This window comes from Eschrichtius robustus, chromosome 1, assembly GCF_028021215.1.
Source record: "Eschrichtius robustus isolate mEscRob2 chromosome 1, mEscRob2.pri, whole genome shotgun sequence".
In the NCBI taxonomy this organism is placed as follows: Eukaryota; Metazoa; Chordata; class Mammalia; order Artiodactyla; family Eschrichtiidae; genus Eschrichtius; species Eschrichtius robustus.
The window spans coordinates 175,011,743-175,025,973 of record NC_090824.1 but is presented as its reverse complement, the minus strand read 5'-3'; the positions used below and the strand labels follow the sequence as shown (position 1 = coordinate 175,025,973).

Here is a 14,231-nt window from a genome sequence, read left to right as displayed (position 1 = left end):
ACTCCACCACACTACTGAAGCCAGCCTCTCAAACATCAACAATAAACTCATGAGATTGCAGTAAAGCAGAAAAATGGCCTTAATTTTTAGAGATGTAAGCTGAGGTGTTTGCTTGTAATTCACTTTCACAATTTTCAGAAAAAAAAACTTTTTTTAAAACAAATGAAGAGAATAATGGAAAACATTATCTGTTAAACGTAGGTGATAGGTATATTACACTATGCTCTCTATTTTTTCTATGTTAGCATTTTTCATAATGAAAAGAAGGGGGAGTTAAAAAGAGTAGGGGAGAAGAAAAAAAGGTTTTAGGTAAACTGTTATTGGGGTTATGAACTTTTCCCCTTTCATGTCCTTTAGAAGAGCTGAATATAAGTTTAGAAAAACATTTGTTTTACACAGAGTTACCATATGAGCCAGCAATTCCACTCCTAGGTATAAACCCAACAGAAATGAAAAAACATGTCCACATAAAGACTTGTACAAGAATGTACATAGTAGCATTTTTTATAATAGCCAAAAAGTAGAAACAACCAAATGTCCATCAACTGCTGAATGGATAAAGAAAATGTGGTACAATGGAATATTATTCAGTCAAAAAAGGAATGAAGTATATGCTACAACATGGATGAATCTCAAAAACACTAAGCTAAATAAAAAAGTTAGTCACAAAAGGTCATACACGATTCCATCTACATGGAATGTCTGGAATAGGCCGATCCATAGGGGCAAAAAGTAGAGTACTGTGCTTAGGCTGGTGGGAGTGGGGAGTGACTGATGAAAATGGTCTAAAATTGATTGTGCTGATGGTTGCATATTCATTTTAGTGAATATGCTAAAAAAACTGTATACTTTAAACAGGTGAAATGAATGGTATGTGAATGTTATCTCAATAAAGCTGTTATTTAAAAGAAATGGTCAGCAGGAATGTAGCCATGAAGCCCAGGAATGTAGCCATAAAGCCCAGTAACCCTTCTCAGTGCTGATCTCCAACTTCTGTAGCATCTGACACTGCTAACACCCCTCCTTACAGCCTTCTCTTCTCTGTGAAACTCCACCTCCTGATTCTTCATCCTCTGGACTGCTCTCAACTCCCTCTTCCTAGCCTTGCCCCATGGCCCCATCCCTTGCTCCCATAACCACCTGAAAGTTCTGTTCTTTGCCATCTTTGCTGCCCCATGTAACAATGCTTTTGGCTTCAACTAACACCCACCCGCTGCCACCTTGAACCCCAATCTCCAGTTCTAATCCCTTTTCCAACTATTTTTACCACCAGCAGGACAGCTTCCAGAAACACTTATGACCACCTCATTATTTCTCAAATTTAGCTCACTAAAGTAGTACTGTTCATTTACTGAGCGTTTACTAGGTGTAAGCTCCAAGCTAAGCACTTGACACAGTCTCATGTAATCCTCACAGCAAATCTAGATGATAGTTTTATCTATTTTACAGATGAGTAAAGTGAAGCTTAAAGAAATTAGTGCTAATCCACATTCTTGACAGTAAGATTACCTTTCTCTTTTAACTCATCAGCTTCCCTACAATTTCCTCTCCTTCTGTGTCTCTTTTCTATTGACAATATCACTGCAGTGTAAGTTTAAAACCTTACATTTGATTATTTCCTTTCTCTTACTCCTCACATTCCACAGTTGCTAAATTTCGTCAGTTCCATCTATTCTCTGTTCCTACTGCCATTATGACAGTTCAGAAGAAATCCTCATTAGCCCCAGATGACTGCACTAAACTCTTGGCACTGAAAGATATCTTCAGTACCTTTTCTAGTCCAACCATCCTTTTAAAAAACGTAACTCCTATTAGAAAACCTTAGGTCTTAGACTCAAAGCTCATTTATATGTTTAAAGGTCTGATTCCAAAGATTACTATTTATCATCAACCAAACTAGCATTTAACATAGGTATCTTATGTAACTAAGTAAACCCCACTGCACCTTGTAAAAGAGATTCCTTTTCCTTACAGACGTACCTTTCCCTGGGTCACCCAGAGTGGTGATAGCACTGCTGCCAACACAGAGCCCACGCTGACATACCAACTTTGCCTTAAACAAAAGATCGTACTTTGCTTATCACATCATTCTTGGGAGGGTCAATGAAATAACTCTATAATCTATATAAAAACTTTCAATACAGAATCTGTACATTGTATGCATTATTGGCACAAAGTAAGCTTATGTAAGGCAATTGTGTTTTAGTTAATATTAACAGTTCAAACTTTTTCCCGAAATTTTATTATTTCTGTTAACAAAAATGTCACCAGCAAAACCAAATTAAACAAGCTCACAGATAAGTCCTCTCTTGAAGATTTCTTTTTCAATTACACTTGGGAATCACTATATTTGAAAATGTCTTATCCCCAAATGCCTTTTTTTTTTTAAGTATGCATCCATAACATATCTTATTTGGAAGTCAACGATTAAGTAAATAAACTCTCTAGTATTACTATATAATCCATAAGTTATATGCTAATGTTAATTACTCTTTAGCAAATCTATCCCTGTTCTTTAAAAATCATGACCCCAACCAAAATACTACCTTTGAATTACTTTAAGTTGGATTATAGATCTCTAGCATTGCTGAACTGTATCTAGAAGCCACACATGTCTCTGGAGACATACCTGCACACAGTAGTTTCCTTCTCCACAATTTAGGTACAGCCAACAATATGGATGTTCAATTTTCAAAATAAGGCATGAAACAATTCCAAGTAACTAGAATGCTGAACGTGTTCATCTTGCCCCCAAAACCATGTAATTTAAACTTGAAAAACCTCCACAAGAAATAGAAAATATCTATCTAAACAATGATCGAGAATAGAAAATATCCATTCACTCCATTAAAAGTCATTATTAATACTTAAGAAATCTGTATTAATCAAAATCTCACCACGAGCTTACAAATGTATTCAAGATAAAACTAAAGAAAACCTATGAAAAGTTGTAGAAATCAAATCTCTTTCATGCCAAGCTTTCACTGTCATTTACATTGCCACCAAACTAACAAAAAAGACTGATGAACTGGTAATCTTACAAACTTTACAGACCTAAAATACCAATATTTAACTTTAATGATATAATTAATTTTGTACATTAACATCAAAAAATTACTTTTCTACGACCGAATTCCCTTACCTGATTTTCAGTTTCAAACAGAAGAAACCCATAAGTTTCCTGAAGTTCTTCGTGAGTATAGTTACTTGCTTTTTTTTCTTGGTAAAAAGTTTTGTACTGTATAAGGAGAGAATAATCAAATGTTATAAACATGTTATTTTGCCTTGCAAATTAATTTTTAAAAATGCATCATCTGAATTCCTCCTGCTAAAAGACTAATGAAATTTACTATTTTTCTATTCCCTAGAATATATTATAATTACCTTTCAACTGACTAATTCCAAGGATCTTTTATCTCAGCTGAAATGTGATAGCTAAAAAGGACTAGGCTTATATATCAAAAATAATGGGTCTATTTCTTTAAAACTAAAATAAAACGAACACACAGACACAGTGTGTACCAAGCACCTCACCTCATTCAAGAAAATGTCATTTTTCACCAAAGTCACTTGACTGTACTGAAAACCATGCTCAGATGCAGAGTCCAAGTAAGAAGTATGGAGAATTGAAACTGCGCTCTGGAAGAGAGAGTCTGAACTCAAGGACACTGTCTCAAAAACTGTAAAACACAAACAAAAATAATGCAACTGTTTAAGATAACCAAAGGATGGGGAAAAGTGGCACACTAAATATCACTGAAGAGTGATATAGGAAATATATCATCTATGATTATAGGAAATAATCATCTATTTCCTTCCTGTATAACTAAGACATTTACAATGTGTTTTGGCTACCACATCTGGACTATCTTAAAAGATCTCACATGTGAAAATAACCAAAATGGATTATAACTGAGGGTGAATTACTTTTAATGCAAGAATAAATCCCTTTTGATTTAAAGCTGGGTGCTGTAACCACACTGGGTAAAAGCAGATGCAACTGTAGTGTCAAGTTGGTGGTCAGCAACTGCTTAGACCAATGCTTCTCATTCTTAAGTTTTTTTAAACCTAAGCCACATTTTGATAAACTTACCCTTCCTGTCTTCTCACCAAATCCCCAAGGAAGTCTGTTAGGTTCCTTGGAAGGGGCCTACTACTGCACACTCAGCAAACACATTAGAAATCATGTTTCTTTGGGGCTTCCTCACCAGCCTGTACATGTCTATTAAAATTTACTTCTTATGGGCTGTATTATAAAATCATCATTTGACAAAAATAAAACTTTATTACTTTTTTTGAAAGTGCTTTTTTCAAACCATACCCATGTGCCATCCCAGAAATGCTGGTATACCCCTCCCATGAGAGGCATGTTTCCTAATTGAGAACTACTGACTCAATCCAGTAATTCTCTTGATTGAGCCCTTGTGTCTTTTGATTTTACGAGTCCTCACTTAGGAAGAACTGAGCCTAATGAGTTCTCATAACATTTAACTATTTGATTTGTTTACTCCTTTCTATTTACATCCTCTCTATTCTCTTTAACAAGGTTGGGGGGAAGATACACACTGATTATTTGTAAATAATAGAGAGAATAATTTATATAACACTGGAAGTTTTGGCCTTACAGTATAAATAAGTACATTAATATGGCTTCCTACTTATACCAGGACTCTGCCAATTACATTAAAGTTCAAAAGTTAAAGAAAACATAAGCTTTTTAATTAAAATTAATTTATGAACAACAGATTAAAAAACCCTAGACTACTACAGAATCAAAACAAACATTTCAGTAAAATTAATTTGGACTGAACTGTCCTAACACTTCAATTCCCAAGGTAATTTAAAAATGATTTTGATAACAAAACTTCCTAGTATCAAAAATAAAAGATTATAAATAGCAAGGAAAGAAAAGAGGATGAAACACTTAAGAATATTCTGAAGTTGGCACATCGGATCTATATCGATTCTATCTTACTTTTATTTTTCCTCAGTTTCACCTTCTCTCTTTCAATATCAGTATACCAGTGCTGTAAAAAATATGGATATTCTAAAGAGATTCAAATAGCAAAACACCAGTGATAACAATTAAAAAATTATGGCTTTCTTCAGCTACTTACTCAAAACAAACTGGGAAGCCTATGCACTTGCAAATTTCTTTTACAAATAATCTGCACTGCTAGCTCAAATGCAAATCAGGATTCCTTTAAAAATTATAATTTTGGAAACCTAGCATTTAATATTTTTTAAAAGGCAATATAATATTTTAAAAATCTAATTATACTATGAGGCTCAATATTTGTGAAATATGTTGCTTACAAGTGAAAGAAATAAAAGTTGTCATAGCTTTGGAAATCACCAATCTATGATTATCAACTTCCCTAAATTCTGCAAGATATTAATAGATTTTAAGTTTCAGAAGTACTGAATACTACATATATCCCCAATTTTGAGCGTCAACGCACAATAATAAACTGAAAACTGTGAGAAATAATGCAATTTAAAAAACCCTATCTAATACAATGTGGGGAGTACTGCTCCCAATAAAGCTAAGACTAATGGTAATGATTTAAAATAAACAAGGAGGAACAAGTAAGAAATGACTTATTTTGTACTTTTATACTGTAATTTCTAAAACTATTTATTTATGGTTAAAAATGCTTCCTTTTTATGTCAGCACTCTCCAAATAGCCGTATGTTAGAAAAGTAATAATTTTACAGTTGGCAGAAGGAAAAGCATATCAAAAGTTAATGGAAAACCACAGTAAATTCTGAATCTTTCATGACTTCATAATAAATGACCTCAATTATACTCTCAAGAAAGCACAAGTTTCCTGCTCTGTAATTAAGGAGCTAAGGAGAATTTTATTGAGAAAACATTTGACATTGTCTCTTCCAACACAATGCACTTTCATTTAACCGCCTAAAACAAGGTACAAAATGAGGAGCACTAAATAAACGGATAGCTTCATTTTTTGCTGAGCAATGCACATGCTCTAGTTAAACATTCAAGATTATCAGAATATTAAGAGAAGGAAGAGGGGGCTATTCCACAAAGAAATCTAAAGCAACATCTAAGAAGGTAACTTGAAAAGTACCTGTCTGTAAAGCATAAACAGTGTCCCTTATGGTTTAAGTGACCAACAGAGAGCACATGGAAAAAACTGAAGTTCAATCAAAATGGCTCTGAAAACTGAGTTAATACTCTTTCCTGTAGCACCTGGCTTTGGGCACGTTTCTCTGCCATTTGTGGATTTGATCTTAAAAGTTAGGTCAAGCTTGACACAACAAGTTGGATTCTGCTCAAAGTGCCCTGCATCAATCTCCCCCATCTCAAAATCCATCACAGGGATACTGAGTGTCTGATTTTAGGACACTTCTTTCTCTCTTTTTAACTTCTAATAAGAGAGATAAGAAAATTATAAACCAGTTTCTGATGTTATACCACAGGTATCTATTTTCCATTCTATAAGCATCTGGTCTGAAAGCAAATAATGAGATGAACAAACGTCAACAACTTAGGTGTCACAGTAACCTAACAGAATCTAGCCACTTCTACATCTCCCCCAGACTTACATGACCACATCTCCTGTTTGTGAATTAAGCAATAGCACTTATCAAAGACAGTAACACTCAGAATCCAACAATATGTGCCATTAAAGGCTCTTATTAGTAGAATGCAACCTACACCTTTTAATACTCTCCATGCCTATATACTTTATCTCCTCTAAGTATGTCATTTGATAGTTGTTGAAGGAACAGCCCATTCTTTAATCACCTAATCCTAACATGTATTACCTTTATCTTTAAGACATCAAAGGACTGCCAGTTTAAGACATATACAACTTTTTTAGAACACAATTTGGCAGAAAGTAACAAAAACTTAAACAGGCATCCCAAATAACCATTCCATTTCTGGGAATCTATTCCTCAGAAATATTAGCCTAAGTGCAGGGGTTTTATGTACAAGGGTGTTCCATGCACCAACACCTATAACAGCAAAAACACTGGAGACAACCTAAATTGCCATCAACAGGGAAACACCTTGCAATTACTAAATAAAAACAAAGTAAATCTGTATATACTGACGTACAAAGATATCTATTGTATACTACTGAGTGAATAATATGTATTATATGTCATTTTGGTAAAAAAAAAAACCATAAAAAATTATGTGTTTGAAAGTATACAGAAAAAGATGTAGAAAGATGGGAAATCCAACTGTTAACAGTATTTACACCAATGGTGATTGGAGAGTGGACAAAAAAGAGAACTTATACTTTTGCCTTATATATTACTACAATTTAGATTTTTCTTACATAAGCATGTATTACTTCTACTATTTAAAATATCTCAATTTAAAATCAAGTAAAATAAATCATAATTTCAAAGAAATACAAATAGAGGAGTGTGACAATCTCTCTTAAACACACACCTTTTCTGATGCAATTTGAAAACTTAATCACCTATCAATTTTGGACTAATAAGAAATTTGTAGCTACTGGAAATTATAATTTTTTAAAAAGTCCTTTCATTTTACATGGTCTAAATTAAAATCTAAAAAATTGTATTGTTCAATTTTGGAGTCATTAGTAATAGCTTATAGCATTTAGTTTAATACCCACTCTTTTCTGATATGAACGCTGTCTCAGTCTTCTCTAACAGGGAATGTAGCTGGGAGGGTGGTCTTAATTCATTTTCACCAAGTATACCCCCAGAATTTTTGACATAGTCCTGTTCTCTGCTAATGTCATAAATGCTAAAACGAAAAAAGAAAAAATTAAATCATAAAGTGAATAGTTCTATTTCGGGCATATTTACTATATAAATAAATGTTTACATCTAGTTTGCATTAGGTACAATTTTGTAATGTTTCCCTTCTTTGTCAAGTCTCCAGAGCTAAAGGCTAAATTTTGCTCTATAAGAATAACACACATAAATTGAAGTGTTTTTCCCCCAATTCTTTAATTTCTAAAGAAAATTTTCTTCACAGAGATAAATAGGAATCACTTTTGCCTCATTGAAAAAAAACTTTCAAAATGAACAGATTATAGAACCACACCCATGTTCTACTGGTTGGAAATAATAAAATCAAATAGAACACAAATAAAACCTCTCCCCACCCCTAAATAAGTAGTATTTGATTCACCCTTCATTAAACAAAACTATTAGTGATGACTATTATGTATCTAGTACTATGCTATACCCTGGATTTTATCAAGACAAACGAGAAAAAGTCTCTATGATGAAAGTGTCTGGGCGGCCTGGAGATCTTAGAATGTGCTCACAAAATACTCCTAGAGTGAGTGTGTGCCTTTGGAAAGCAAGGGTTGTGTCTCCTGGTGACAGTGGTCTCAAAGAGGAAAGCAGAGCTGGAAGTAAAGACCCTCCCAAACCAGATTACACTTGCAGCTTAGAAAAGGAGTAGCAACAAAGGCACCATATTTTTAAAAACAATCCTCGGCTTCAGGAGCAGAGGAGGGAACCCTTAAGCCTGAAAACTGCTCTGTCGCATCCCTACACTGGGCTCAAACACATCTTCAGAGCTAGAATAAGATGAAGGCAGGGAGAGTGCATCTTTTCCTTTGTCCTTGGTGAGAAAGCTTTCGCAGAATTCTCTCTGCAGGCACCCATTCTCACCTCACTGGCCAGAACTGAGTCACACGTTTATTCCTAAAACAATCACTAACCAAAGAGAATGGAATTACCATAATGAGCTTAGAGTAACTAATAGTCACACAAACCCCCACTCTCACCTGCCCAAACTGCTCCTGAAGTATGGGATTACCCCAAAACCTAGACAAACTTGTGGTTTGGGGGAAGGGAAGAAAAAGGGAGGTGATTACTGGGAAGGCAGTCAACAACATTATCACACTAAGGTCTCAACAAGTTAGTGGTAGGACTGCACTAGAATCCTGGTCTCCTGACTCCCAATTTAATTCTCCCCTCTTGACATAATGAATGATATAATCAATATTGCTACTTTTTCTAAAGAACCTTAAATACATCCACACAGTTCTACCTCAAATCCTTTTTGAAAAAAGGTGTACTATTATAAAACTATACATGCTATGTTTTGTAAAGTATACTGAATTTCTCAAATAACGAACTGCTTGCAGTTCCTCATGTGCATCGTGTTTCTACCTCTGCATTTGCTATTTCTATTGCCCTGAAAATGCATACACTAGTGCCCTTTTTTGGCTTCCTTATCATTTGAATACTTACTCAGATTTCAAGTATCAGTGCCTCTCTGAAACCTATCATGACATATCCCATCTCAATGACACTGGCTGTTGGTATCATTGGGTACCCACTGTATCATGTTCCAGATTCTCCCACATATTTATAGTACTGATTTTGTTGAAGATTTTTCTTCCTACCACTGGATTAGATGAAAAACTTTCTTGACTGGACCTTTATTTTCTAAATACTTTCTCACTCTTTTTGTCTAATTGTTGTGGCTATTCTATTTTTTAGGAGAGTTCTTCAGCTTTATTATCTAATCCTTTCCTGCTTCCTGAATAATTTCTCTCCCTTTTTGAAAAATAGAATCACTTCTTTCACGTAAGTCATATTTTCTCTTTTCTCTTTAAAGATACTACAGTTTCATTTTGTTGAAGTTTCTTCTGTTGCCAGCAGTAAATCTATTTCTACCAAGTTCCTTTATTTTCCTACTTGCTTATTCCTGCGTGGTCTCTTCTATGTTAGAGACTTCCAGCAAATGGCTGCTGATCCTTAGCTGTCTGTTTATGTTTATGTGTGAGGCACTTAAAGCTAACTGAAAGTCTGGTGCATGGGCACTGCTTCCTGACCAGCAGCCCTCACTCTTGCAGGTGATCTGATCGTGATGCAGCTGTTTAATCAAGTGAACTTGCAAAGTCCATATCTGTTAAATATTTTGTCATGGGTTGGTAAGTTTCCCCAGAAAAGAATCCTTTAATATCTTGTTTAGGGGAAGCATAAGCTTAACTATTAGTTCTGGGAACCACACAGAAAAAGACAGCTCTGGTTTCACTGTTTAGTATGTTGACTTTCACTTAATCCTTATTTTTACTTAGGTGCTTCACCCCTGCCTCAGCTGTCTAGAGCCTGCCTAGTTCATGTCTGCTGAGTGTAAACCTTCAATCTTCTGTCAGGGTACAAGAAAGGTAGTTGTCTGGGTGCATGCAGTGAAGAGGATAGAGGGCATCAAAATTATAAAATCATCAATCACCCCTTCTATTTCTATTCCACCCATATTCCTGCCCTGAGAAGTACTTGATACCTCCAAATCCTGAGCCTTTTCCAGATTCTATGGAGGGAATCAGCTTGCTTCTCTTGTTGGCTTACCTCTCTTCAGCCTTCAGCATTCTCTAATCCACTGAATCGTTTAGTAATTGACCACCTTCTTTTGTAGTTTCCCAAATACTGATTTCATTTACCTTCTCCTTTCTCACTCTCTTGATCTTTGTGGATTTATATCTTTATTCTTTTACTATAATCTTAGTGGAATTTCCAGAGGAGTGTACAACTGGATGTGTCAGACATAACTGAAGTGTCTACTTAACGTAAGTCTTAATTTCTTCAATCAAAAAATGTGCAATAGGGGTTTCCCTGGTGGCGCAGTAGTTGAGAGTCTGTCTGCCAGTGCAGGGGACACAGGTTCGAGCCCTGGTCTGGGAGGATCCCACATGCCGCGGAGCGACTGGGCCCGTGAGCCACAACTACTGAGCCTGCGTGTATGGAGCCCGTGCTCCACAACAAGAGAGGCCGCGATAGTGAGAGGCCCGCGCACCGCGATGAAGAGTGGCCCCCGCTTGCTGAAACTGGGGAGGGCCCTCGCGCAGAAACGAAGACCCAACACAGCCAAAAATAAATAAATTAATTAATTAAAAAAAAAAATTTTTAAAAAAATGTGCAATATACCACCTACCATGGTAGCTACTATCACCATTATTTTTATTTTAACTTTTATAATTATGAAGACCTCATTTTATTTACTTATGTATTTACCACAGAACTAATTACATATCACATCTTCAACAAATATATTAATTTTAAAAGAATTAATATTTAGTGTGTATGAACTCAATAACCATTTACTCAAATACATGAAAAGAACAGTCAAAGTAGATCTTCAATGATTTCTTTCAGAGTATTTATCATGGTTTATAATTACATAATCATAATTATTTCACTAGTGTCTATTTACCTAATAAACCAAGCCTTCTGAGGACAGGAATCATGCCTGTTTTGTCTACTTGTGATTACCCAGCATCAGCCCAATGCCTGGCACACAGTGAATGTTCAGTAAATATGTATTTGATAATTAAATGAAAGAATAATACTTATGCAATTTAATCTGTTCCAAAACTCAGAAAAAGGAAGAGCTTCCCCACTTTTTAAAATAAAGCAGTCAAATGCTAACACCAAAATCTGACAAAGAAAATACATAAGAAAGGAAACTATAGATCTCATGAATATTGATACTAAAATCCTAAAATATATGTATTGGCAAAGGACACTAAAATAATAACAGAAGTCAATTAAGGTACATTCTAGGAATGTATGAATTGGTTCAATAAATAGGAAATCCATAAATTTAACTAACCACATTAACAGGTCAAAGTTATCATGAGGGGCTGCTGGAACGTGGGATGAGGTAGGAGAGCCACATGTCAGACTGTCCAAAGGAAGTTACTATATACTTCTTTCCAAACAGATGACTTAGATAAGTTTTTGTTGCTGCACAGTATTTTTTTCATTTATGTAGTATTATTTTGGCCATACTTAGTCTAAAAAACAAATTGATGCTCCCAAATAAAAGAAAGCTGTTCATTTAATGTAACACAGAAAAAATCCTACCATAAGTTGTTTAGGGAAAAGAAAATCTGATTACAAAGAAGAAGTATGTATATATATACATAAAGTCTTAAGAACATATACTATGATTTAAACAATGGTCATCATCTATATAATGCTTATCAATATCTGATGTTTTTCTTGTTTATTTGATTATGCTCCCACCACTAGATTATTAGCTTCATGAATACAGGAATTTATCCTTTTCCATGCTGTACCCCAGTGCCCAGAACAGTGCCTGGTACACAGTAAGGTTTCAATAAACATTCATGTATTGAATGAATCAATCCATATTCCAAATCACTTCACTTCTCTACTTAAACCCTTAGCGGCTTCTCGTTGCCCCCCAGAATACAAAGCACACTCCCTGCCATGGCCCTGTGAAATCTGACCCCTGCTTGCTTCCTCCACCTCACCTGATCTGCCTTCCTCTGGCTTACTACTACGGTCCAGCTACCCTGGTCTTTCCATTCAAGCTCTTTGCTCTTTTCAGGCCTTTGCACTTGCTGTTATTTCTGACTGAAATGCTCGCTCTCCTGTTTTGCCCTTGGCTTAGCTCCCTCTCTTCTTTTAGTGAAATCTCAAGTTATTCCCTCAGATAAACCTCCTCTGATCACCCTACCTAAAGTAGGTATTTTCTTTAAATCACTCATTACAACATACAGCTATTTTGTCAATTTACTTTTGGGTGTGTGTGTGTCCATCTTCCCCAGCAGAATGTAAGGTCCACAGAGGCAGATACTCTTTGTCTTGCTCACAAAGCCCTTCAGTACCCAGCAGAGCTCCTAGCACCACAGTACTCAATGCTCTACCAAGTTATCTTTGGGTAGGTCAAGTACAGGTAATTTCTGTTTCATTTTTTTACAGCTTTACGTATTATCTGAAATTTTATGTAAGCATAAATATAATCTGGGAAAGTAAAGCTATTTTCATTTTGGAAAAAAAGATCTCCCATGGCCCTAAGTAGTAGCAATTTAGTTTTTTCAAATGAACACAAAGTAAATGAATGAAAATAGCATTTCCCATAAGCCAAAACAGTAAGAGACCCATAAGATAAAGCTTCTCTATTAAAAAACAGAAAATACTACAGAATGAGAAATGTATGATTTTTATAACAATTTTTAAGTTGTTAAAAATTAAAAATTTTTAATTTTAAATTAAAAAAGTCTACCATGTACAAAAGTTTAAATGTTTTCTAATGTCAAGATAATCACCCACAGAAAGAATAAAAACCAAGATACCCTTGCTATTATTTGAAGTGCAAAAGTCCATTTGGAATCACTGCTTTACAATTCAAAAGATTTCCTAAAATACTGTAAGTCTACACACACAGAAGAGTTGTAAAGAGTGATGCCATCTCTCTGGCAGTTCGGCAAGGGTTTCCCCACTCCACGCTCGCAGAATCCCATGAGTCAGGAGGCAAAGGCGCTCCGTAAACCCTTAAGTACATAGAACCATTTGTTCACCACCTACCTCGGCGGCCCCACCAAAGCTTTACTCCCTAAAGCCCCCTGAAGGTGGGACACCCAGTCCATCCCTTCTCCCAGTCTCCTCGTCACCCAGTTCTCTGGCAGGCAGCTCACCGGCCAGGCGGGAAACCCCGGACGCAGGTGTCTCCAGGAGCCCCTGGCTGGGGGTGAGGGCCAGCCCCTCCTCCTCACCTCATGGTGCGTGGGGGAGGAAGCTGTCCCTCTGCCCAGCTGGCCCCTCCGGCCGCCTCCCGCCAGCGAAAGCCAGTGTGGCGGGGGCAGCGCGGGCTGTGCCTTTAAAAGTCAACGAGGGCGGGTGGCGAACCTCGAGCCCCGCACACGCGCACAGCAGGGTAGCCGGTCCGGGAGCCGCGGTCTGGTCCGAGGGCTGGACAAGCAGAGTGTCCTCAGTTCCCTGTTTCTGACGTCTCCCAGTACTCCTAGGTGGACAGTTTTATTGTTATTTTACAACGATCGCTCCAAGCTTCAATTTCCTCGAAGGTCTTGCCTGCAGGTTATTCAGTAACCATTCTGGATTGCAAATCCCAGACCTAACCCGAAATCCATGTCTTTTCACTAGTGACCCCACGTTATTCTAACTCACCGCCGCTATAAAGCTTTCCCATTATTGTCTAGTAAACTCGCTGATTATGGTTTCATGGGGTTTTGCTGTGTAATTTACAAAAATAAAAGGTCTACTGAATATGGTTTTGGATACTCCATATATGCCCAGGAGATGTTGATACCAGCACCCGGGGTTGGGATGAGGGTGCTTGTCCCTCCCACTAAGCCACACAGCCCTAACAAAACTCATGAAAAATAAAGTTGAATGGAGTGTGTGTGTGTGTGTGTGTGTGTGTGGTGTCTGGCCTGATCTAAGGACGTCCTTCCTTTTGGCTCATGTTTTAACCAAGTAATCTAAGA

General features: G+C 36.5%; 1 protein-coding gene across 5 annotated transcripts in view; it reads right to left on the bottom strand.

The window, feature by feature from the left end:
• Positions 1-14,231, bottom strand: part of TASOR2 (transcription activation suppressor family member 2) — a 69,850-nt gene that overhangs the window by 43,560 nt on the left and 12,059 nt on the right. For 4 of the 5 annotated variants that reach the window (XM_068559712.1, XM_068559731.1, XM_068559747.1 and 1 more), the window contains 4 exons: positions 7,623-7,756; positions 3,535-3,680; positions 3,143-3,238; positions 1,981-2,053 (listed from right to left, as the gene is read on the bottom strand). In XM_068559712.1, the coding sequence (XP_068415813.1) occupies positions 1,981-2,053; positions 3,143-3,238; positions 3,535-3,680; positions 7,623-7,756 (449 nt within the window). The remainder of the gene's footprint in view (positions 1-1,980; positions 2,054-3,142; positions 3,239-3,534; positions 3,681-7,622; positions 7,757-14,231) is intronic. The other variant, XM_068559739.1, reaches the window with a different exon arrangement.